Source organism: Antedon mediterranea, chromosome 9 (assembly GCF_964355755.1).
Source record: "Antedon mediterranea chromosome 9, ecAntMedi1.1, whole genome shotgun sequence".
NCBI lineage: Eukaryota > Metazoa > Echinodermata > Crinoidea > Comatulida > Antedonidae > Antedon > Antedon mediterranea.
The window spans coordinates 5,549,285-5,577,064 of record NC_092678.1 but is presented as its reverse complement, the minus strand read 5'-3'; the positions used below and the strand labels follow the sequence as shown (position 1 = coordinate 5,577,064).

The 27,780-nt window shown below is 34.8% G+C and overlaps 1 protein-coding gene across 1 annotated transcript; it reads right to left on the bottom strand.

The window, feature by feature from the left end:
- Positions 1–206: 206 nt before the first annotated feature.
- Positions 207–26,699, bottom strand: LOC140058108 (general transcription factor 3C polypeptide 1-like). The gene is made up of 32 exons (XM_072103662.1): positions 26,604–26,699; positions 26,229–26,446; positions 25,875–26,017; positions 24,483–24,723; positions 24,014–24,211; positions 23,280–23,499; positions 21,742–21,824; positions 21,089–21,207; positions 20,656–20,774; positions 19,723–19,898; positions 19,004–19,068; positions 18,770–18,854; positions 17,919–18,044; positions 17,273–17,398; positions 16,398–16,910; positions 15,524–15,718; positions 13,495–13,669; positions 12,961–13,108; positions 11,937–12,043; positions 11,488–11,726; positions 11,072–11,173; positions 10,536–10,649; positions 9,836–9,936; positions 9,322–9,505; positions 8,885–9,019; positions 8,308–8,461; positions 7,931–8,013; positions 6,720–7,531; positions 6,173–6,329; positions 4,885–5,792; positions 3,912–4,101; positions 207–3,139 (listed from the first exon to the last, which is right to left on the bottom strand). The coding sequence occupies exons 1-32, from the start codon at positions 26,656–26,658 to the stop codon at positions 2,924–2,926; spliced, it is 6,507 nt and encodes a 2,168-aa protein (XP_071959763.1). The 5' UTR covers positions 26,659–26,699; the 3' UTR covers positions 207–2,923.
- Positions 26,700–27,780: the final 1,081 nt, after the last annotated feature.

Genomic DNA, 27,780 nt, shown 5'->3' with positions numbered 1-27,780 from the left:
CGCAAAATTAAACGATTGACGGCATACAATTAGGCCTACCAACATGTAGGCCTACGTCATAAAAAGATGTAATTTAACCAAATTAGATCAGTGCTATATTTTAATCCTATATGCCGCTTAGATGAATAAAACAAACAAAAAATCTGCAAAATGTATAAAATGAACCAAACTTTCATGAAATTTTTCTCTCTGAAATTGCGATTAACTACAAAGTGATTGTAATTCATGTCATAAAAGAACATTTTGCTATAATCATTGTCCTAAAAATCAATGTGTGTTAAACCAACAGCTACTCGGACAATAATCAATAATTGTTGTCTCAGATACATAAACGTTTTGAAATGAGTTTAGTCACGACAGAGTAGTCAATAAATTTAGTACCATTAACAATTGTTAATATTACGCAATACAATGGAAGTAGGTCTAAACAAAGGTGAGATGTGATTTACATGATTGTGAGGTCTTTGAAATTATTAGACATCATCTAATTACAATTACTAATTACCATTTGTATTATATAATTCACAGGTATTATATTCAAATTGCATCGATTTATACAGTAAAGAAAAGGTCAGACATTCTCTGCTAAATTGCTATCTAATAATAAGCAGTAGATTGTCGGTACTGGTATAAATGTGCCTAGCATCATAGGCAAATTCCATGATACAGTATCTGATGTGTTGCACATGTGACGCCTGTACCATAGACCCTAGCCTAATATTTCATGATACATGCTGTATTATGGACAATTGTCATATGCGGGTTAAAAGTATTTAATACACCTAGTATTGTATCTAACTGACTGTTAATAGTCAGTTAGATATTATTTAGTGACAGATGTAGAATGTGAATTAATGCGCATACGTCAATTCAATTCAATTCAATAGACATTTATTTACAAAATCTGAATACATACAGTAGGAAAACAAGAAACAGGATTGTACAGATTTATAAAAGTATATCGGAAAATGAAGGCAAAAGCCCTGAAAGATATTTGTAACATCTTGTGTTTAATCTTATTTTTTAACACAAATAAAAAAGAAAAGAAATGCATTGAAGAAAATCATAATAAATTTCATAATCTAAACTATGAATAACAGAAAAAAAAAAATCTGTTGGTACTGCAGATCGAGACATGACCGATTAATAAATATTTAATAAGTAGAAAAGGTGTATTTTTAATTTTGAGAGAAGTATCTTAAGGGAAGCAGATTTTAAAATGGAGGGTGGTAGGTTGTTTCATAGGGTGGGTCCAGAGTATCGAATGTTATGTTGGAAAGAATTTGTTCTATGGGAGGGTATAGATAATTTATTTTTAGTACGTGTGTGATGGGAATGAAAGAAGGAATTGGAAGTAAATAGATAACAAAGATGGTGAGGAAGGATGTTGTTTAGCAGAGTAGACAAAAATGGTTTGTTGAATTAAATTGATATCATTAAGTTTGATGAGATTAAGATTTAAAAATAAATGAGAGAAATGAGAGGAATGGGAAAGCGGAGGCGCGCCAGATATAATTCTGATAGCCTTCTTTTGGAGGGTATGCAATTTATTAAGGTTTGTGGGGTATGTGTTGCACCAAACAATATTACAATAACCCAAATAGGGAAGAATCATAGAGCAATACAGAATGCGTAGGATATTAGAGGGTAAATATGAAGACAAACGAAAAATAATACCAAGGCTTTTGGAAATTTTGTTTTCAGTTACACTAATGTGTGTTTTCCACGTCAGGCCAGAGTCAAGATGGACACCTAAGAATTTTGCTGATTGAACAGAGGGGATGTTTATATTTTCAATGGTAATATTTTATAGAGATGGGTCAACATTTTTTAACTTCTGGGGAGTCCCAAACAGGATGAAGTTACATTTTTTATGGTTTATAGAAAGTTTATTAGCAGCAAAGTATTGGGACAACATCTCTAGGTGGGAGTTGGTAGTATTAAACAGAGTTTGAATTTCAGGGTGAGAATAAGTGACAGTTGTGTCGTCAGCGTATAGGTAAAAATCAGTCTTTCAGAAAAGGAATTTTTTCAATTAGATTTACAGCCCAACCTTCCATAATTGGGCAAACTTGCTATCTAATGATAGTAGCATTAGAAATGTGTATAAACGTCCTCTAGAATAGAAATAACGGACATAAATAAAACACAAGAAAAGAATGAAAATTCGATCTGAAAGAGCACAAAAACCTGGACTCAACTGGAGTTTATATATGATATGTACCATAACCGCTTTCCTGACAAGGTTGATTGGACAGTTTAAATATTCACAAAGTTATTGTGTTGTTGCATAATTAGTTTATTTGCTGCACTATTATTAGATATTGTTCCTTGAAGTCAACAGCCATGAAATATAATAATAAATTTAGTATTCTGATAATTAATACTTACGTAACAATTGATTTTTGCATCCAGAAAATCAATTTGATAAACGTTTTTTTTTCAAAATGTTAGTACTGTAGTACTGAAAACTTGGTACAATGAATTAAGAAAAAATCAGTTCTTGAACAGGACTATAAGCATCTACCGTACATTAATGATGAGGTCCAACTTCATAAGAGATTAACTTGCGAGGTCAAAGTTCAAGATGAGAGGTCAAATTACTTGAGAGGTCTAGCTTCAAGTCCAGAAGTTAATTTTTTGATGAGAGGTCAAATTACCTGACAGGTAAAGCTTCAAGGCCAGAGGTTAACTTTCTGATGAGAGGTCAAACATTGAGAGGAAAGGTTAACTTTCTGATGACAGTTCAATTTCATGATGGTCATTCTTCCCGATAGATGTCAAGCGTTATAAGAAGCGTCAAGTTTATAATTAGCATTGTAACTCTGATAATAATATTGTTCAATATTCAATAGTTTTTCCTTATAAATATAAAAGCATGAATCAATAATTTAAAGTCGTTAAAACATTATATACAATAAATTCAATCAATATTAGGGTGACTCTTATCTTCATTTTCAACTTGGACCGTCTCCTCTTCTGGTTTGTAGCGTTCATAAGCAGCAAGGCGCAGCATACAGTCTATGGTTGGCTTATAGAAATATTCCGTTTCCTGAGTACTCGTAAAATTCTTAAATAGACACGTTGATGGCAATTTCGGAATTTCATGCCTAGTTATACAACCAGCTTGCTGCAACATCTATAAAAAAAATTTTGTAATCAATAATGAAAAAAAAATTACCCTAAGCAGGACTTGAACCTCGGACTCAGCCATTGAAAGGTGAATGCAGACCCATTACACCACATTCATATTTTCTAGTTTGTAATGCAATCAATCATAATCATACACAGTATTAAGGCACAAAAAAAAATCAAAAAAATTGGGAAGGGGAGGGGTTTATGCACTCTCAGGTGTCCTCTAGTGTAACAGTATTATTTGGGAAATCATACACACTGTTTCCTTTTTTTTAAGGTAGTAAGACAATTGTAGTTACTGGAAGTACAATAGAGTATATCAACAGGAGAGGTTTGAAAGAGATTTTAATTTTTAGTTTCAAAGAGAGTTAATCTTATTATTTATTTAATTGTCTTAATGCATGGTTTTAGTCAAATTTCCATTTATGACGTAATCAAAATTGTATTAAGATTAATGTTCCAAATTTTTAATAATAATCTTTCATGGTTAAATCATGGAGCTATTTATAGCTCCATGTTTAAATCTTTTCATACTACATACTCGGAAAAAATAATTTTAAAAAACATTTTTGATGAATATTAGCCATTTTAATGTCACATAATAGTTATTCACCTGAAAAATTTAAAGAAAAAAAAATTCTAGGAGTAAATTAAGGTTGAAGTAGTGCTTTTTCAAGGCACTACCCTGGGCTTCAGGGCTAACCTCTGACCCATCTGAACGTCTTTAATCAATCTTTCGTACATATGGCTACATTTGATTAATAAATGATCAGTACCTGCAGGATTTCTCTACACTCCACAGGTGATAACACTAGATGCAATTGGTCAAAGATGTGCTTTTCTGGTATTCCTGGCTTTGAGATGACAATTAACCCAATCTTCTGAAGCAACCTTGTCAACTCTACATTTTCGACTTCTCCTCCCATACTATACCACTGCCGAGGAATAAACTGTATCTCACTATCCCTAAACAAACATTTTAAATCAGTCTTGTGAAAGATTGCAAAAAAAGATTACAGTGGTTTGACTATGTGGATAGAAAGGAAGACACAGCCATTGAAGGAGCCCATGTCAAGGAGATCCTGCCACAAGATATTCATTTTCTTGGGATTTTGCCTTTGTTCATTATTTTTTTTTTAATAATCTGACTTTATCTTTTGGACGAAAATAAATGTCTTTTGAATTGAATTGAGGACTGATGAGAAAATAACAGAGAAACACATGGAATTCAAAGATGTAAAATGGTTAGACTAAAGAAAGTTAAAATTGCATGAAATGTATTCAAGCCTACTATGGGTTGGAAATGCGATTCTGTAAGTTTAAACATTTGTAACCAGAAAAAAAAAATGAAAAAAAAAATGCATTATAGAATGTCAATGCTTATACATTGATAATGTTTGGATTCCGATGATCACTAAGATCTGTCATAACTTGGTACAGTATTGTATTTAGAGACCTTGTCAAAATTATCCTACTGCAGCTACTGCAGAAAACAATGTTTTGTTTTCCTCTTTAACCTGTTTATGCAATTATCTAAGTAAGGTTTTTGCCGGGTAATCATACACACTGTTATATTGCAGTGACTGCCTCAAAAACTTCTACATCGAAACTAAACTAAAAGCATACGTTATTGCATTAAACATATAGTTACTGCAGTAAACTGCAGTAGAATAATTTTGACATGAACACTTAGTTCATTATCTTGATCTTTAGTGTGTTTGTAATTTTTTTTTAAAGTTAGAAACTTACTTAGTTAAACACAAATCTGGATAAATTATTTTACTTTCTGCTTCATTTTTTCTTTTCCTCGTTTGTCTAGTGGACATCTTTGGTACGGGTTGTAATTCTGAATTATTGTCAATTGCTTTTGAAGAAGTGTTTTCAGATAAATTCATTAAAACAGTGTTACTGGCACATTTCTGGCCTATCGTGTCCTCTAAATTATGTTCAGAAGGTTCAATGATTGTAGATGAATTATCCTGTAATGATTGGTTTTGATTGGTTAATTTTGAATTATCCATCAATAATTGTTTTTGATTGGTTAATTTTGAAATGCCACATGCCTGTTCACACACATCATTAGTGTCTTGTACAGAGGTTTCCACAACTGAAGAGATAGAATCACTGATAACTACCTCTTCTCGGTCATCAGTAAAATTTGAACTGCCACATAATGTTTGGTCAAACACATCATTAGTGTTTTGTACAGAGGTTTCCACAACTGAAGAAACAGCATCACTGATAACTACTTCTTCCCTATCATTTATAAAGGCAAACTCCTTTTGAAATTCATTTTGAATATTTGTCTCCATGGTCTCTGCACTTGCATCTGCAGATACATCAATTTTCTGTGGCACTTCTATTTCTTTTGTGACATGCTCTTTGCTAATACCTCCCTCTTTTTGAACATTTGTTGATGTAGCAATCTCCACAGCCTCAACTTTTTCATCAGCACAAACAACCTCACTGTCTTTTACTATTTCTGGTTCTGCAAGTTGGTCTTCTTTGCTGCCCGTTACCTTTGTTATACTTTGTTCTAGTTTTGTACGAGGCTTATATTGAAAACCAATTTCAGAGGGTTTAGCAGATGTTATGCTCCAAAGATCACAATAATTCACAGCAACATAGCGGTGGACATCTAAACCAACTCTGAAAATCTATAGAAAAAATATTTTAGCAAAACATTAAAATAACTGTATGCATTAAATTGAACAACTACTCTATAATTGCAGTAGCATCATTTTGACATGGCAGGGATCTCCCTTAAAGTTTTTTTAACTAGAAAAGAAGTAAAATTACATTTTTACTGGTTCTACACTTTTACTGGTCACAGAATGTGGGCCTATAAGGGAGGCTTTTAATTAACTTATTGGCTAAGCAGACTTGTTATCTGACTATTTAACTGGTCCACCACGCATTTAACTGGTCCACCACGCATTTAACTGGCCCACCACGCATTTAACTGGCCATTGGCCGGCGGACCAGTGTTATTGAGAATGCTGCATGGTCTCTTATTTTACAGTCAGTTGTAACATACCAACTTCTTCTTTATGAGGTTATGCAGGTTTTCAATCAGAATATTAACTGATAGATGACTATTTGATGCCAGTATTTCAGATGCCATTAGTCCAAGATGTTGCTTGTCAGAAATCAAATTGAATAATATCAACTCCTCATCACCTAATGTAGGAATTCTATAAAAAAAAAAGGCTATTAATTACTACAGGTAACTGCAACAGTAACTACTACAATTTTTCTAGCATTATTGGCAAATTCTGTAAAACAGTGACACAGAATTTGCATAAGATTGAAGCATCTCGCCTAAACAAAACCAAGCCATATTCGTCAGACAGTCTTGAACCCAAGCCTCTCACATGACAGTCCCGATTCCCTACCGTTGTGCCATATTACTCTCTAAAAGTATGAAAATACTGTTTCCTTTTACTTTTAAATTATTGTTTTTAGTTAATTTTCCTAGAATCTGATAAATCAGACAAAATATTCCTAAAATGAATCGATAAACACCATTTTTTAGAAATATGCACAATATGGATATATAGAGTAAAATGTGTTTTTTTACTCACATATTATCCATAGATGTCTTCTTCATTAGTGGTATTGGGATAAACTTTGTGTCATCGAAATGTTCCAGAGGGCTCCATTCACTTTTGATATCACATTGGTTGGTGAAACCTAAAAAATCCTGCCTCAAAGTATGCAGAAGCAGATCATCAGACTTTTCAAACATCTGGTGGAGATCATATGGTGACAATGCTGTCTTACCATTGAAGCGGTGTATGTTCTCTTTCAGTGATTGGCATACCTTGATGTCAGTCTTGCAAGGCTTTAACATGATAGTGTCCAGCATTCCATTGGTCTCCTCCGTAAGTCCATCGTCTCCTAATCCTTGAAGAAGGAACCAATCTGTTCTGGTGGTGTAAACTTTAGAATCTTGTTGTTTTGCCATTCTAGCTTCCTTCTCTGTTGGCACAGGGTTATTTGGTGCTGTAACTGGTGTTTCTGCTGGCGGCACCTTCTCCTCAATGGATGGCATAAGTTGAGTGTAACTATGCTCATTGCTGACAAAATCTGCAGCCGCTTGGTAATTCTGTTGTACATCCGCTTCTGGCTCTTCTGCATCCATTTTTTCGTTTCCTTTCGCTTCCAGCGCATGACTGATTTTCTGTATACAGGTAATGCGCTTGTACAGTGGATATATCGAAGGGTCAGAGGTCGATTGGTTACCAGATTGCTGTGCCTCCTCATTCTCCTCATCTTCATCTTCTGAATCATGCACGTTTCTCATCAACTTTGCTGTTCTTTCAAGAATACTTTTGTTGATTAATGAATTATCTAGTAATATGACCTGATCTGGCATTTGAATATTATAATCAACCTACAATTTAAAAAATATGTATTAGCATCATTTTGAAATTCAGATCTATAAAATACAGCTTAAACTAAGCTATTTATTGTGCATCATTTCTCCCATTGAACACTTATTGTGTGTTCAGCTCTTTGTGCGGAGCACAAGACTGGTGAATGATGCACTTTTGAATACACTTTCATATAATAAATTATATATAAGTTTGACAAGTTCTGTGTTGATACTCAAATAAGCCAAAAGCGGCTTTAAGGCTGAGTCCCTGTGGTAATCTACATGACTTGACTTTGCCTCATCAAATAAACCAGTCAATCTTTCAATCCCACATTCAACTTATTTTTTGTTTATCATTTAACTTTTATTGAGAATCTCACTCTAGGCACCTTTCCCCGCTGCCACACCTCTACTTACCAAATCAGAGAACATCATGGAGAGAAAACATGCTACTTGCCCACACGTGGTGTTGACGGGTACTAAAGAAGATGCATTTGAATCTGTGGGTAAAATATAGTATTCAAAGTTAATTTATTTGTATGAGTATGGACAGGACAAAGACATGCATGCACCTAGAAGATGAAGGCAAGTGATAACAAATTTGAGAATGTCAACAGAGAGAGAAAATGCTTTTCACAGCAGTGGGTTAATTACAGTAGTGTATATAACATATACAGTATATCTCCTTGTTTGTTTTACCGGAAAGTGACCCCTTAATAGGAGTGTCCCCTCAATAGAGGTAGACTGTAGTGTTATACCATGAACAATTAAATAATAAAGGTATGTATGTTTACCATATTGCTCCTCGTCCAGACTTTGCATATATTCATACATCTCTTTAAAGATATCAGTTGATATAGTACTGTTGAATATTTTTCTACAGTTTGTAGAAACTTGAAGAGACATAGCCGTACACGGTAATGCTCTTCGGATTCTATGACGAAAACGCTGATGAAAAAAATTTAAAACGTTTTACAATGATAGTCTCAATAATCTGATCTTGAGTTTGAAGTTGATTTTAAAGATTGCCGACAGGTGACAATTTTATCCAAATCTTTTGTTTTTTTGGCATAGTTCAACTTTAAAGAGAAAGGGTCAACGATCAGGGTTGAAACCCCTCCAATTGCCCGACAACAGAAACACCTACCATATTAAAAAAAAAATCATTATATCTAATATATTAAAAAACAGAGAGTCATCAGGATTAGAAACAATAGGAAGCAACCAAATGCCTAATAGATAGGCACAATAATATACTATATATACACAATTTTTTATGTAGAAAATTTTAATATAGGCAGATATGCATTCTCAAAGTTCCCCTCTACGTACTGTTCTAATTTTCTCAAAAGGCAAATTGAAAGATCTTACATTTCTGGTAGTTAAGTAGGCATCTTTTAAAACGTCAACCACCCTTGCAAGGAGGTCGTCCGGAAACTGATTGAAAACAAAGAATGCTTGGCTGGGATTAAACAGTGTTGGTCTATCAATCAGGAAGAAGCTAGCCTATCAGAAAAGATAAATACATTTTTTTGATATATGTACATTTTGTGTTAATTTGTTTTAAAGAGTAAAGCTCTGTCTGCACTATCAAACTTTATGTAACAAAAAAAGTGTGATTTGCCCAAATATGGTAGTGATGCTTAAATATGGTAGTGATATGACATCATCATGGAAATATATGGGCACATCACATTTTTTTGTCAAATAGGTTTGATAGTGTAGACAGAGCTTTAAGTTTAATTGATATAAAATATTGTTAATGCAGTAACTGCAGTAGAATAATTTTGACATGGTCCGTAATTTACCATTACAGCTTGTCGTACAACCAGTTTTTTTATTTCTTTTTCGTCTGTTGTCTTCCACTGTGTTTGCTGGGGAATCTTGTATTTGGGAAGTTGATACAGAACGTCAGAAACGGTTAAAATCTCATTCTCTTCATGAAATTTGTCTGATGTAAATGAAATTTGTCCAATATCCTGTGAACACACTCTGTATATGAATATTTAAAAAGACTAGAATTAATTTACAAAGTTGGTACTTAAGCTCTGAAAAGTGTGATGTGCCCAAATATAGTAATGATATACCGAAATATGGTAGTGATATGACATCATCATGTCCATATATGGGCACATCACTTTTTTTTGGCACAACTTGGGTGCAGCAACTACAAATGATCGCTATAGACTTCAGGGAGAGGGGGGGAGGGTGGACAATAGAGAGCGGTAGTGTCAGGTGTAGATCTAATTACATAGATTCACATGTGACAAACATGTGAGCCTGTATCATGGAACTTGTCTATGTTACATTATCATTTCTTACCTTAATCTTTCTGTCACCAATTCCACCATATCATTATACTCATTCTCACAATCTTCTTGGATGTCACTGTTAACTTCCCTTTTTAAAGTTTCAAGAATAATCTGATAAAAATTTAAACTATTAAATCAACAAACAATTTTTATGTACAGTAGGAACATTAATGAGGTAACCAAATTCTATTTTCATAAAAAAAAACCATAAAATAAAGGGTAATGGGAACTAGAAATATCATGTAATTTCGTAGTCAACATTCATAAAAATATTTTACTAAATGTTGTGCACAAATTTTGCTAACCAAATGGATAACTCTTGTCAATTGTATGACTCACTATGCGACCCTCAGGAGCTCTCTGAATCATTTGTTTGATGTTCGTCATATATGAATACGATGACGCCATCCTTAAAAAACGTGACCTTTAGGTGACCATGATGCACCCATTTTGATACATTGTGACCATGTGTTTGTCATGATATGGTGGGTGGTAAAGTGATGGACATTTAAACACCATCAGACTTTGATGTGACATACCATTTAGGTTTTTTAATGCACCCCTGCATCAATGATTGTTTGTAAATGACGCATCCATGACGCACCTCTCCCGAGGGTCATATAGTGGGTCATACAATTGACAAGTGCATAACAGTATTGTTAATTTAAAAAGATAAATAAAAATGTCTAAATAAAAATACTGTGTCATACATGGTCCTTCTGTAGAATGGACAAGTGCATTGCGAGCTGTGTACGAAAAGGTGGACACTTTACAAGTGCTGCAGATCTCCTCATCAAAGCGTTCTTAGATTTACTTTTTGATTCCTGACAAAAAATAAATAGACATCATGAGTTAAGGTTATTAATTTATACAGTGTAAAATTGTCTTGAAACGCTGTGAAAATAAGTTCTAGGAAAAAAGGGAGAAAGTGGAAGTTTCCAAACAAGGAATATTAATTCTTAAACCAGGAATAGAAAATTCCAAACCAGAAATAGAAATTCCTAAATCATGAATAGAAATTTCAAAACCAGGAATAGAAATTCCTAAATCAGGAATAGAAATTTCCAAACCAGGAATAGAAATTCCCAAACCAGAAATAGAAATTCCCAAACCAGAAATAGAAATTCCCAAACAAGGAATAGAAATTTCCAAACCAGGAATAGAAATTCCTCAATCAGGAATAGAAATTCTTAATCCAGGAATAGAAATTCCCAAACCAGGAATGGTGATTCCCTGAAACACTTACCGGAAAGCTCTTCATTAATAAGTCATGGCGATGACCCCAAGAAATGAAGAAAAGACTTCTTCTTTTAGCGAGTAACAAATTTGCAATATTAAAAACCATCATCTACAACAAAAAAAGGGTTAAATATTACTTTTTGTAGCTTAATAATATAGAAAATAGTATTTTGCAATGTACAATAAATGGAGTACATAGTTAATAAAAAAATTATACAGTAAACATCAAATTATGTCATTTCAAATCATACTTAACTAGATTTGAACTCGTCACTTTGAGATACACAAGACACAATTTTTTGTCACATAAAGTTTGATAGTGTAGACAAGGCTTAATAACACATTCTTTGGCCAAAATTGAAGGGATAACCTTTTGCTTAGTGAAACTTTTATTAATTAACCTTATTTCTTGATTTAACATACCATATTATCCTCTTCCTCCGTCCAATCAAATCGAGATCTTTTTAAAATCATTCTTGTAGTCGGGCCAATGCTAACGGGTGGCTTTTCTGTTACACGAACCCTTTTAACTGGCTTCTTCTTGGGCATTATTTCTGATATTAGTCTCGGTCGTTTAAGACCACGCCCTCCTTTATATTTTTCGTTACGAGCTTTGTGGAGTTCACTAACGATACTTACTCCCTTCAAACTGGCTTTTTTTGCTATATGAAGATAGATTTAAACATTTTAAAACATTAGTAAAGTAAGGTTATTGTAATTCCTAAAAAGTAAAGTTGTGAATATATCCAAGTCGAAGACAGAAAATATTTTCCCATCTTCGCCGTCATGGGAGGACCTGTACAAACAAGACAAAATCACAATAACCAATTTGATAGTGATAAATGCAATCAATTGTATGCTGGTATTTTTACCTTGATGTTTTTTAATTGTTTTAATAATGTCTTTTTGTTTCCTTTGTCTATATTTATATTTACTACTTTGCCCCGGGGCTGGTCGATTCCAATTCATTCTAAGGTGTCTGAAAAACAAACAAAAACATAATTCATTAATTATTATATTACTGAACTGAAGTAACAGCAGAGACATTTAGGAATCATGTCAAAAATATTTCAATTTTTTGTACCATAGACAAATTCTGTAATACAGTATCACATATTTATCACATGTTTTGCTTGTATTATGGCGTATGATAAAGGCTGGAAGATGGCGTATGATACAGGCTGTATTATGGCGTATGATACAGGCTGTATTATGGCGTATGATACAGGCTGTATTATGGCGTATGATAAAGAATGTATTATGGCGTATGATAAAGGCTGTATTATGGCGTATGATAAAGGCTGTATTATGGCGTATAATACAGGCTGTATTATGGCGTATGATAAAGGCTGTATTACGGCGTATGATACAGGCTGTATTATGGCGTATGATACAGGCTGTATTATGGCGTATGATACAGGCTGTATTATTGGGTATGATACAGGCTGTATTATTGGGTATGATACAGGCTGTATATGGCGTATGATACATGCTGTATTATGGCGTATGATACAGGCTGTATTATGGCGTATGATAAAGGCTGTATTACGGCGTATGATACAGGCTGTATTATGGCGTATGATACAGGCTGTATTATGGCGTATGATACAGGCTGTATTATTGGGTATGATACAGGCTGTATTATTGGGTATGATAAAGGCTGTATATGGCGTATGATACATGCTGTATTATGGCGTATGATACAGGCTGTATTATAGCGTATGATACACAGGCACAACATATAATATATGATTCAATTTTTCATAAAACATATTTGACAGATAAAACATAAAAAATACATGCAACCAAACAAACAAAATGATATGATAGTGGACAAATTGTGTCATAATGTGGACATACAGTTGTACAGAGAATCAGGTAACCCATTGTACATACGTATATATACTTGAATCCAAGCCAGCCGCTCCCCTTCCATTACCAGGAATCCTGCCGATGTCCGCAGGCTTTACTGATATGTCTTTTACGGACACTATCTCTTTCATCATTTTATCCTCCGACTTGCCCCCAATTCGACGTGTTACCCCTAAAAAAGTGTTATCAACAACAAATTACTCAAGTTTTTTCTCATCACTCTTGCTGAGAAATATTATCTAAACATTTATCAAAATATACCATTAGGCGCTATATAAATATTGTTTATTATTATTATTATTATTGGTTGTGTGATAATATGATATCTGACTCAGTTTCTGGAAAACAAATTGGGAGAATGGTACTAACAGGTGTGTTCAGACAGATATTTTATTGTGACTTATGAGTTGTTGGAAGTACTTTCCTAAAGGTGTGTTCAGACAGATAACTTGGAGATGTTGAAACTGCTTTAAAACTCAATGGTGTGTTTCAAAAGATAAACTTTAATACCCAAAGGTATGTTCAGACAGATGACCAAGAAATGTTAGAACTACTTACCTAAAGGTGTGTTCAGACAGATGACTTGGAGATGTTGGAAGAACTGAACAACAGTTTGTTCATTGTCAAGTAAGTAATGATCAGTTTGGTAGGTGCCTGGGTTTACCTCATTATAGTGCTTTTCACACGTTGTGGTGTTTACTATTGATGCTTTTTGATGTAGATAACAAAAGACCTATTATATATCAATAGAGATAAATCAAGAAAGTTCAATTACCCATAAACCCCTGAGCTACCCTTTACGGGGACAATTTCATGCGAACCCGGAGCTACCCTTTAAGGGACAATTTCCTATGAACCCGAAGCTACCCTTTAAGGGACAATTTCATGCGAACCTGGAGCTACCCTTTAAGGGACAATTTCCTATGAACCCGAAGCTACCCTTTAAGGGACAATTTCATGCGAACCTGGAGCTACCCTTTAAGGGACAATTTCCTATGAACCCCGAAGCTACCCTTTAAGGGACAATTTCCTGCGAACCCGGAGCTACCCTTTATGGGGACAATTTCATGCGAACCTGAGTTACCCTTTAAGGGACAATTTCATGCGAACCCGGAGCTACGCTTTAAGGGACAATTTCATGCGAACCTGGAGCTACCCTTTAAGGGACAATTTCCTGCAAACCCGAAGCTACGCTTTAAGAAGTCAATTTCCTATGAACCCGAAGCTACCCTTTAAGGGACAATTTCATGCGAACCTGGAGTTACGCTTTAAGGTAACAATTTCCTATGAACCCCGAAGCTACCCTTTAAGGGACAATTTCCTGCGAACCCGGAGCTACCCTTTATGGGGACAATTTCATGCGAACCTGGAGTTATCCTTTAAGGTAACAATTTCCTATGAACCCGGAGCTACCCTTTAAGGGACAATTTCATGCGAACCTGGAGCTACCCTTTAAGGGACAATTTCCTGCAAACCCGAAGCTACGCTTTAAGAAGTCAATTTCCTATGAACCCGAAGCTACCCTTTAAGGGACAATTTCATGCGAACCTGGAGTTACGCTTTAAGGTAACAATTTCCTATGAACCCCGAAGCTACCCTTTAAGGGACAATTTCCTACGAACCCGGAGCTACCCTTTATGGGGACAATTTCATGCGAACCTGGAGTTACGCTTTAAGGTAACAATTTCCTCTGAACCCGAAGCTACGCTTTAAGGGACAATTTCCTGCGAACCCGGAGCTACGCTTTAAGGGACAATTTCCTGCGAACCCCGAAGCTACCAGTTAAGGGGACAATTTCCTGTGAACCCCAGAGCTACCCTTTAATGGGAAAATTTTCTTTGAACTCCGGAGCTACTCTTTAAGGGGAAAATTCCCTTGGAATCCGGAGCTACCCTTTAAGGGGACAATTTCCTACAAACCCGGAGCTACCCTTTAAGGGGACAATTTCCCTGAGGGTCAATAGAGAGGTTTCGCAATCTTACGAATACGATAACGAAAACGGATACGTCACGCACACGTATTCGTTTTCGTAAGCCAGTAAAAATCTGTATCGCATGGCAACGAAATATTGAGGTCGCCGTCCAAAATATGACTGCGGTAAATTTGAGCGAAGCGCAGGTACGTGTTGCTTAGTGCTTGGCTGCCTAGGCCTAGCGTAACATCAAAGCGAGTGAGGACTTTAAAAACTGCTATTTATCAAAATTGACCTGGCATTTTAGTAAATTACTTTAGTAAATTACTTTCAATAAATCTATAATTATATTATAATCATGAATCATTCCTGATTCAAATGCAAAATGTGCAAAATAGATCAAAAACTATACTCGTTTTGTAGTTACGAATATGACAGGTGATATTCGTCAACACGAATACGCTTTACGAATATGAAATGGGGATCAGCTCAAAAGTTTCACAAATGTGTGACGTATCCGTTTTCGTTATTGTATTCGTAAGGTTGCGAAACCTCCCTAATATATGTTTTTATACTTCAAGCAATCTTATTTAGAGGATACCCTATTAAGTGGATATTTTTGGGGTCCTAAAGGTGTCTCCTTTATACAGGTTCCACTGTATTTATTTTGCATACCTGATCCTTGTCAAAGAAACTATAAAAAGGGCCAAATGTCAGCAAACCCATCTGACACAATCTTTGAAGACCAGTGTGGATTGAGTGAATATACTTGCGACCGTAACACAACTGTTGTTGTAGAGTTTCTGGCAGAAACATCAATGGCATATGCTTTTTGATTGGATCATTCAGATATTCCTGAAGGTTAGGGATCTGAAAGACAGAAATAATTAAAAGGTAAGACCAGTACAATTCCAGGCGTTTTGATACCATCTACAATAATATTGATTGTAAATAATACACCATATTACAAGTGTGTAATATATATCATCCTTATTGAAGTAGATGGGAAACACAAACTGCCCTAACAATTGCAATAAAACATATAGGTACCTAGAATATAGTTTACATGTATACAATATAGTTATTATTACGAAGTATAATGTAATTTTCACCAAACATGGCAATATTCAAAGATAGTTCTTGACATCAATGGTAGCCTAGAAGTATGAACGCTAGGCTAATGATCTGGAGGTTTTGGGTCAAGTTCCAACTGAGCTCTACATCGTAAAGGTACTGAGAATACAGCACACAAGAAGATATACACAGATATACAGTATGCATGTAAAGATATCAAAAACGTGTACAGCTAAATGAATAACCTTGCTGTTTCTGTGCAGTAGATTTAATTTTAAAGCTTATTTCCCATTATGATGCAACACAAGCACGTACAAATATCATTTTATTTGACCAATTTAGGTAAAAGATAATCATTTAAATTGTGTGTATTATGACTATGTAGTCGACTCCGTTTCATAAAGTAATTAGTCAAATTTTGTTTACGTCCTTGCATTGTGTCACTAGTGGGAACCAGACATAAAAGAAATCATACCTTGACAGCGAGCATAATCAAGTTGCAGAATATACTAAGAGGCATAATCATAATCAAGTCAGTAACGTAGAACCAGCCTTCAGCACACTTGTTGTAACGTGGCAGCGGTGGAAGAAACTTTTTCCACATCGTCTCTTTTGAGGTCTCCTCATTGTACACTTTTGGTGCATCACCCCACAAACTACCAAGTATTTGTGAAGATGTTGTAATCTCTTCCAAGTCTTTAGAAGATTCTGTCACCATTGCCATAAGCTCACCGATCTCATTCGATTCTGGCGATACTTTATTAAAATTCTCAATTACATCACGGCAATGTTTTTCTCGTTTATTTTTTCTGGTCCAAGTGCGAGTATTCTTCAATCCGAGATCGTCAATGCTGAGGATGTTTGACTTTGATCGCAGCGGATGGGCGTACACCAAATACCAGATGTAATGATAAAGCATGCGTGCACGCGCCATCTTACGCATATATCCTTGCATTTGTTCATCACAAGCAGAAGGTGGTCCCGCACGCTGAAGGAGAATGAAAATAAATTGAAAAATGAACACAATTAATATTACATCACTTGACCAAGACAGGACTAAATTGACTGACATTCACGGCAGGGTTGCAAACCATAGCTATAAAATGGCACATGTTCAAGGCACTCCTCAACCATTGTTCTGATGGTAGAACAAGTCTTCTCGGATAAGGACTTCAGGTCCAGTGTATACATTCTGGCACGTCTGTACTTTAAAGAACCCAGTTTCTCTTTCGAGCAGGCAAAAGGATGTTGTTTGGTGGCAGGTGTATGACACAAAGGGAAGACAGTTGTATGAGCCTGGTAGTTCTCACTAAAAACACAAAGATGTTTTTGAAAAATGGCCAAACTTACAGTGGATACCTTAACTTCAACATTGCTTGTAGATGCTTTTGTATCTTTTATATCTTTGTCATTTTCATCATCAGTTTTATTACGCCTAAATGTCTTTAGTAATTTCCTTATCTGTTTTTTTTCAGTCTATAAAAGAAAAATGAGTAAAAAAATATATATAAAACTTTTTTTGTTCAAAATTTAATTATATATTATATATATTATATTATATATATTATTTTATATTATTATCACTATAACTTTTATAAAAGTAGTTTATTTGACCATTCACAATATTTTTCACGTTTGATTTTCTTGAAAGTAAACTTCCAAACTTGTAAAAGTGAAATATCGTTTTATGAAAACATATCCAAACTATTGAGAGTGCTATAAATAGTATAATAGTAGTATGTGAATATACCAAATGCTGAAAAAGCCTAGTAGTATCAGGAGAATTCGTATTTTAGTGGAAGAGCGGGAGATGACAAACTATCGGAAGGCTGCCATGATTATCAGACATTTGGGACATCTGCAGTAGGACATACTGTGATTTGTAAAATCATTTATACCACACGTCTGTTTCTTCTTTCATATTTTTTTCTTCCATGTAACAATCTAATTGTATTGTGTTCTAAATAAATCTTTTTATTAAATTACAAATGTTTACCTTTTTTCGTTGAGCATTATGGACTCGTACAAGGTTTTGATTGGACGTTTTAAACTGCAAAGTCTTCACAAAATTAACTACAAGATCGTCATTTTCTGGTATGTTTGGTAATGTGATCAGCATCAACTGTAAAACGAAAATTATAAAATACAGTATGTCTCTTTGGCGTATCAATTGAATCCCTGCTGGGCGTGTATACTATTATTACTATTGTTCTCAATTTAGTATTATTGCCAAGGATAGCCAAAGTGCTTGAAAGAACATACTTTCAACAATAGTAATAGGCTAAACATATTAACTTTCTGAGATAACTCAAAGGTTGTAACGCTGTGCCTCTGGCCCTTCCCCCGGGATTTACCCTTGATTCACCCCTGGATCCAATCCTGGATCCACCCCTAGATCTACTCCTGGATCCACCCCTGGATCTACTCCTGAATTCACCCCTGGATTCTCTTTTTTGAAACAAAATAAGTAATTGTTTTTTATACTGGTCGCATAAGTGTTTTACGCAACAAAATTAATTAATTAATTTCCAGACAAAAAAATTTGCCCTTAATAGAGGCGCCTTCTGAATTAAGGTTGGTTAGTAGTGATAAACATGTATTTCCCCTCATTTTTATCACAGGAAAGTGTTCCCTTAATAGGAGTGTCCCCTTAATAGGTGTGTCCCCTTAATAGGTGTGTCCCTGAATAGGTGTGTCCCCTGAATAGGTGTGTCCCCTGAATAGGTGTGTTCCCTGAATAGGTGTGTTCCCTGAATAGGTGTGTCCCCTGAACAGGTGTGTCCAAAGGAGGTGTTACTATTGTATATATATGGAACATTTTGGACAGCTTTTAAGAATTATTTTAACCTCTGTTGGTGAACAGCCTTCTGACAGAGGTACTACTCTGTGTATGATGTTAACAAGTCCTTGATCTTTCAGTCTTCTGAGCATTCTAGAAAAAAACACAAAATTGATTCAATAAATAACAAATAATTAAATAAATGTTTTTATGCAGTACATCTCCCTGTGTACCTACGTTGACTCGTTTCACTTTTTGTTTGTTTTTATTATTTGTACAAAGGCCTTTTGAAATATTCTAACCTAATCAAAGTCTTCCTATCACAGCTAGTTTTATACCCTTCTTCTTTCTCTTTTTTCATAATAATCTGCAAAAAAAAAATGGTTTTAATAAAACATTTTTGAAATATTATGTACGGTTTTAAGTAGAACTTCTATTTTAGGGGTGTCACACAAATAGGGGTTTCACCTAAATAGGGGTGTCACACAAATAGGGGTTTCTAGTATATTGAATTGTTTGATAATTTTTTGAATGTTAAATGTTACATCATTAACGAAAGTAAGTAGTCTGATTTGTGTTTTGTGCTATCAGATCATACATACAAAGCTCTGTAACTTTATGTGACAAAAATTGTGATGTACCCATATATGGACATGATGACATCATATCACAACTATATTTGGGCACATCACTACCATATTTAGGGACACCACACTTTTTTTGTCACATAAAGTTTGAGAGAGCTTTAGATGAAGAGATAATCCTCATGGATACCAAAGGATTCTTCTTAATAGGGGATCTACTGTACTTTATACAAATAGTATTGTAAAACTGAAAATTGCATATATATCGACTTTAGCCATATTCTGTACAAGTAATTTCTCGCGAATGTTCTGAAATCATATGTACATCCCAAATACGTTGTTTAAAATATGGTCCTTGGTCAAGTTGTCCTTTAAAACACCATTGAAACAAAAATCTTTGTGACCTTTACTAAAGGTGACCTGTGACCTGTACTGACCTTTTTTAGATAATGAGATCCATTAACAATTTTAACTCTCTCCAATTCCTTTAAGATTATATTTCTTCTCTTGTTCTGCTTAATGGATACTCTATTACTAGATGGAGTAATATTTTGAGGTACATTCTCTGTGGTTTTGCCGACTATTTGAGGCTGTTGAGATGTTGAAGGTTCTTCTACAAAAATAATTTGGATACTTATACAAGTGTAACAAAGTCAGTGTCTCCTGAAATCTCCCTTGGCTGGTCCTCCATTGGAACACCTCTATTGAGGGGCATTTCTATAAAACGAGACCCACCCCTATAAAGCGGGAAACACCCCTATAAAGCGAGAAACACCCCTGTAAAGCGGGAACATTTCCATAAAATTATTAAGGAGGTAACATTTTAAAATTACGGCCAACTCCTACTAAGGGACGTCGCTTTTCAAGAGACACCCCTATCAGCATTAAACAAGCATCATCACTACAAACCTTTAAATCAACACTGTGGACAAACTTAGATGATTGCACAATCACTATTGCACCACCAAACAGCATGTACTGCCAAGTCATGGGCTTCAATTTAATGCAGCAATCGATTTATGTATATTAAGATATGGATGTTGGTTTGTTTGTTTTTTCGTCATTGTTTGGTCAGTTTTGTGAAGTTAATAAATAAAAAAAAAATAAATAAATTAAATAAATTCAGTTAAGTATGATGTTTGCACACCGAGAGACGCACCCCCTGGCGCATATACCCATGTGGTCCTTCGCCAGTATTCATCCAGATCCAGATCCTGGGGACACATTCCCATTAAAAAAATGAGGGGTAACATATATTTTAAAAATATGGCCAAGCCCTACTCAGGGACACCCCTATTATTGGGACAATTTGTTGGGTATCTTAACCTTAATAGAGGTACTTGCAGTATTTACTTTTACTATGTACATACCACTGTTGTCCATGTTTCTGAACTTTAAATCCAATTCTGTAATTTTATTTAACTCCCTAACTTCCTGGATTCTAGCTTTCTCCGAGGTGCTTTGTTCTGGAAAGCCTATGGCAACATATCTTTGTGAAAAAAAAAAAACCTTCAGTCATTTATTTCTCTATTTTTTATTTTCAACATATGGTAACGCTCTGTCTACACAATCAAATTTAATGTGACATAAAAATGTGATGTGCATATATGTATGGACGTATGTATGATGTCATATCACTACCATATTTGGGCATATCACTACCATATTTGGGCATATCACTACCATATTTGGGCATATCACTACCATATTTGGGCATATAACTACCATATTTGGGCATATAACTACCATATTTAGGCAAATCACACTTTTCTTGATTAAAAACAAAAAGCACAAAATGATAACCTTCTATACTTCAACTTTCCCTCTGAATGAAAATAACTCTCAAGCTTCTTGTCTTTTAAAAGTTTGTTGATAAAACGTCGAATCTCAATTAAGGATAACTGTACGGTCTTGCTGATGTCCTGAAAACAAAAACTTATTTTTACAAATTATCAAAAAATGATGACAAAATTGATTTTTAAAAAAGGTAATGATTTATTTTATTTAAAGAATATTTTAAGAGGGTGGTCCATCCAGCCAAAGCTGATCATTAGATACCCTCACAAAAATACAATATGACCAGACATAAATATGTAATAATAAAAATTGAATTAAATAAAATAGACTTTATAAAGATAAACAGAATAAAATAAAGCACAAAAAAAAAAATAAATAAATAAATAAAAAAATAAAATTTTAAAAAATTCAGAAGATAATTATGATTAAAATAAAAATGATTTAAATAACAATGATAATAAGACTAATAACATAGGAAGCTGTTGACTGACAACCTAAAAACAAGTTAGCTCATGTCAATTGTGGTGCATGCGCGGACGTTCTTCCTCACACAATTCCTTGAAGTTGGTGGTTTCTAAATACGACCAACAACACAACAATGAGTTAGTTGTCGTAAACTGAAAGCTCTAAGATGCGGAAAATGATGCATTTTGACTTACAACTTTTGACATTCCACCCCGAAACAGCCTGTATATTTGCATTATCAAAGGCTCTTCTGCAATCACTTGGCTTTCCGTTATACCTGAAAAAATAATATTAAAATTATATAAATAATAATAATTAAAAAAACATATAATTTGAAAAAAAAATTAAAAATAGATATATTCTTGTAAAACTATGCCGTACTATGTGAACCTTTATGCCGTACTATGTGAACCTTTATGCTGTACTATGTGAACCTTTATGCTGTACTATGTGAACCTTTATGCTGTACTATGTGAACCTTTATGCCGTACTATGTGAACCTTTATGCTGTACTATGTGAACCTTTATGCTGTACTATGTGAACCTTTATGCTGTACTATGTGAACCTTTATGCCGTACTATGTGAACCTTTATGCCGTACTATGTGAACCTTTATGCCGTACTATGTGAACCTTTATGCTGTACTATGTGAACCTTTATGCTGTACTATGTGAACCTTTATGCTGTACTATGTGAACCTTTATGCTGTACTATGTGAACCTTTATGCTGTACAATGTGAACCTTTATGCCGTACAATGTGAACCTTTATGCTGTACTATGTGATCCTTTATGCTGTACTATGTGAACCTTTATGCTGTACTATGTGAACCTTTATGCTGTACAATGTGAACCTTTATGCCGTACTATGTGAACCTTTATGCTGTACTATGTGAACCTTTATACTGTACTATGTGAACCTTTATGCTGTACTATGTGAACCTTTATGCTGTACAATGTGAACCTTTATGCTGTACTATGTGAACCTTTATGCCGTACAATGTGAACCTTTATACTGTACTATGTGAACCTTTATGCTGTACTATGTGAACCTTTATGCCGTACTATGTGAACCTTTATGCCGTACTATGTGAACCTTTATGCCGAACTATGTGAACCTTTATGCCGTACTATGTGAACCTTTATGCCGTACTATGTGAACCTTTATGCCGTACTATGTGAACCTTTATGCCGTACTATGTGAACCTTTATGCCATACTATGTGAACCTTTATGCCGTACTATGTGAACCTTTATGCTGTACTATGTGAACCTTTATGCTGTACTATGTGAACCTTTATGCTGTACTATGTGAACCTTTATGCCGTACTATGTGAACCTTTATGCCGTACTATGTGAACCTTCATTATAGTTTTGGTGTGTAAATAAATGGGAATCGAACTAAATGGTTTGAGGCCGTTCTGTGCCATATTGATTGTATCAAGGCAAGATGCTTGTGATAAAGAGTAATACTCTTGTTGCTTCATCCTTTGGTTAGGACTTAAAGCAATTGACAGCACAATGCACATGTGATAAAGAACTTGGTGAACTAAAGAGGGCTCAAACAAAAAACTGACTAAAGCTCTATCAAGACTATTAAACTGTATGACAAAAAAATGTGATGTATCCATATACTGTATGGCCACGATGATGTCATGTCACTACCATATTTGATTGTGTAGTGGGTCCATAGACTAATCAAAATGTTGTCAACTGAGGACAAATATTTACTTACAAGCACTAGGTTCAGGCTTTTCTTGGTCATCAAGCTCTTGTGTATATTCTGCGTACGTTTTCAGCAACTTCACCATTCGTATTTGCCGGTCCTGTCGACCTCTGGCCTTGGTCTCGTCAAGTTTACCATACAACTCTGAACGAGAGCGCATGAAAAAGGTTGTCAATCCCGAGCTTTTTAACAACTCGTAAAATTTCTTTGCTTTTTGCTGACTAAAGCCCTGTATAAAAAAAAGGTAAAAAAAAGTTCAATCCAATAATTCAACAATAAACCAATTACATTTTTGGTCCTCTTGGTTAAGCCCACCACTCAGCCTTAACTCAGATTTAGCCCACTACTCAACCTCACCTCATTTTTAAAAGGTAACATATTTATAATCAGTACAGCAGGGGACCCTGTCAAACTGCACAGTCACATTCAGGAACTAACAAATAGAAATTGGTCATACAGTAGTATTACAAGATATATTACCCCTCATTCATTTCAGTGTAACCAAATGAGAGCTCTACAGATAATATTGGCCCTTTTGGCTGAAGAGAAAGATATACTGTAGGATAGGAAATTCAAAAATTATTAAGTGAACCTTCTTTGAAAAAGTCAGTAATACCTTATCTTAGAAAGTTGGCCAACAGACGAAAGGAATGGAGAAACCTGGTACAAAGAGTAAGCAAGGCAGCCCAGGCGGAGAAATCAGAAGATTACTCGGCGAAGAGGCACTAAATAAATAATAATACCTTATCTTTCATAATTGACAAAAGGAATTCTCGTATATTAAATAGTGATGTCTCCCTTCCTGGTTGCATTTCCAAGTAGTTTGAGACCTTTTCCATCAAAAATTGGTAAGTATTAAATAACTTGTTGTGAAACCGTGACAGCAATAAAATCCTACCAGCCTTCATTACACTTGTAGTGTTAACAAAGTAAGACAGATGCTGAAAAAAACAACATAATGTTAAGCTCTGTCTACACTACCAAACTAGTTTGAAAAAAAAGTGTGATGTGCTCAAATATTGTAGTGATGTGACATCATCGTGTCCATATATGGGTGTCACATAAAATGAATAGTGTAGATAGAGCTTTAGAAACCTCATGTTCAACTGCTTTGGGACCTGCCTATTAAAAGGACCCCCCCCCCCCCCCCCTCCACACCCCACCTCTTTAATACCAGTTTTACTGTTTATATTATAGATACAAATCACATACCTGTTTTGTGACTATTCCAGAACTTGTCAATATTCTCCTAACATAGTGAGCGCCTTTGGCATCGATTTTAAGGGCTGAAGCCAACTCTGTCTGTAGCCTGCCATTGTGACGACTCTTGCCAATATATTCTAAAGTACAGTAGGAAGTTAAAGACATCTCTGCCCTGGTATCTCCACTAAGGCCCATCAAAGCATCAAGCCTAGCTTCTGGCGATGCAACAATTACAAGTTTACCGCCATATCTAATAAAAATAAAATTTTAAAAACTGCAAGTATTCAGTATACTCTACTGCAGTTACTGCAGTATAATACATTTTGCTTATTCTTTAACCTGTTTATACAATTATTTCTCAAGCTTTCTGGGTAATAATACATAATAATGTTGTTTATTGCAGTGATTGATTCGTAAACTTCTAAAAATCATATATTATTGCAGTAAAAATTATTTCAGAAACTGAAGTAGAATAAGAATAATCCCTAAATTTTTTTTTTATAAAAATGGAATCTGTACATGAGTATGGTACGCGGAAGAAGAGTGATTTCCGTATTCCTCTAAAAAGAACAAATATAGGACAAAGAAGTATTGCCTATAGAGGGGCAAATATTTGGAACCGTTTACCTGAAAACATAAAGTGTGAAACTAAAATCGGAAAATTTAACAAGGAAATACAACAACTATTAATAAATAAATACTCACTCATGTAGAGTTCACTTTTGTTACTTTTACTTTTTATTTCTATTTGTACTTTTATTGTTTTATTTGCTAATTAGATATCTGTATTATAGGATAATGCGTTTAAGAGCTTCGGCTCATTGCATACCCGTTTTGTATCAAATAAGTTTATAGAAATATTCTTGTGAAAGAAATACTGTATAAATATATTTTTTGTTGATACAAATAAATGGTACGTATATAGTACCGCGAATGATGAAAAATAAATTAGAGATGTTCATATGTAGTAAAGAGGTTCTTAAAGATCACACTAAATCATAGGGTCAATTATAGTATACCAAAATAGAATAACTTTGGCAAATCATATTTAATTGTGCAGAAATGTTTGTAGACAAATAATCAAATAATGAATGGAATGGTTTGTTCCAAGAGGTTGTCAATGTTCACTCCATATATAGTAAAACAAATTTTGGACTTCAAAACCATACAAATACTCATTAAAATAGGTTTCAAAACTTTGCCATCCATGTAAGCATTTAGTCATAATACAGTGCACCACTCTCTACCTTAATTCCAAGTTTTGTGTGTTTTCAGAGTGGTTAACAGGCGAAAATGACTTCAACCAACAATTCATGTATAGTAATACTTTCAAGTTTCTTGGATTGGTTCTGTGATAAATCATGCAGGGTGGAATATAACTTGACCAATTTGATACACTACCTTTTCTCAGCCTCAGTAATAGACAGAATGTCTCCATTTTCAGGTCTGACTTCTGAAGTGATATCCTGACGGGTATGGTAAGTGCCAGAGCATCCTCTAATTCCTTTAGCTTCATCACTGATCATCTGTAAGGGTTCTGCCTTCTGTACAATTAATGATAATAATGTATTGTTTATATACAGCCATATTGCTGAAGCAACATTGGGTCCGATTGCGCTCTGGATGGGAGACTGTCTGGGAACAAATTATTAAGGGGATACAAAATTTAAGAGTGTTCACAAAAGTATGAACTAGGCTTCATCGTCTGATTCAGACAAGACAGGTTAAAGGTTATGCATGCTCCACAACGCATACCTGATCAAACCAAACATAGGTAGCCAGTTCTTCTGAAAACTCTTTTGCACCATCACCGGCCGTTATTGGAGGTCGGGCTGTGGGAAGCTCATAAAATTTCACCTGGTGCAATGATGTGATAAGCTCCCAGACAAACGGTTTTGAGTATTCATCAATAGGAAGCCTGAAAGGAGGTTTCCTATCCTGCAGTCGGAACCACAGGCTCTCTAAGGTGATACCTGAAAATTTAACATCAGAAATATTATTTAATAAATTTAAGATAAAAAATAAGGGGCCTAGGCCTACCTAGGCCTATATCCATTATAAATATATCAAATTATTTCTTCCTTCTTTTTTACGTACGAAAAATTTACATTATTATGTCTATAAACTCACCATCCAGTCCCTCAAGGGCTATCTCGTCCATACAAATTTGTTTATGTTCTTCCATCTCACAAAAGTCACACAGCTATTAGTATTATAAATACCTAGCTAGGCCCTCCAATATATAATTATCATAAACATTTCATTTCTGAAAAACAAATAAATAATTAAATTAGCCTCGGCCTAGGAGTTAGTTAGGCCTACCATAAATTTACTGTTATGTAGCCATATGCTAAAATAACTGTGTGCTGTATGCCACAGCTACAAATAAAATAGCTGTATTTTTTACTTTCTAAATTAATCTGTCACTGGGACGAATCGACTCAATGATAATCAACGTTCACCACATGGTGGCGACTGTGCCGTTCACTATAATGCTTAGCGATGGTCACTCACCTCACGGTGACTGGGCCTGGGAGTTTTTACATAAAAAGAAAAAAGAAAACCAATCTGTACTAAATTTGGCATCCATAAATCATGAACTAGTTACTAATATATATATATATAATATAATAAAACAAAAGGTGTTCAATTAAACATAAAATATGTTACTCTAACGTGTCCTCGAACCTGGTCCTCCAAAAAAAATGACTAAAATAATTTCGTCTGCTCTCATATTTAATTTGGTGGCGCAACATGAGCCAGAAAAAAAAAATATGGAACGTCGTCAGCGTTTTTGCCTGCGATAACATCTGATTTATGCCGTAACCGCCTGTCTCAAATCATGGAGTAAAGACCATGCTCAAATAATGCCAGATTGGGCCAAAATGCAAAAATCACCAAAATGTGTAACTAAATATCGACACCAATGTCGCCAACTGTAAATGCAAACGATCCTCACCCCCACTCCCCTCCCTCTACCACACAAACTGTATAGGCCTACAGCCATGTAATTTTTAAGAACCTTTTTATTTTTATAGAGCTGTCAGATGTTCGGAAATAAGTGTCTCCTGCCACCTCAGCCCCACCATGCAAAACGGGTATAGTAGGGCACAGTGCTAAACTAAATTCTATTTATTTTTGCTGTACGCAAGTAAAATCAAAATGTGTACAGTATAGTAGCGCACAGTGGTAAACTAAATCTTATTTAACACTCTGTGCTCAAATACAACCAAAATGGGTATAGTATAATAGCGCACAGTGGCAAACAAAGTCCTATTTATTATCACTGTGCTCAAGTACAACCGAA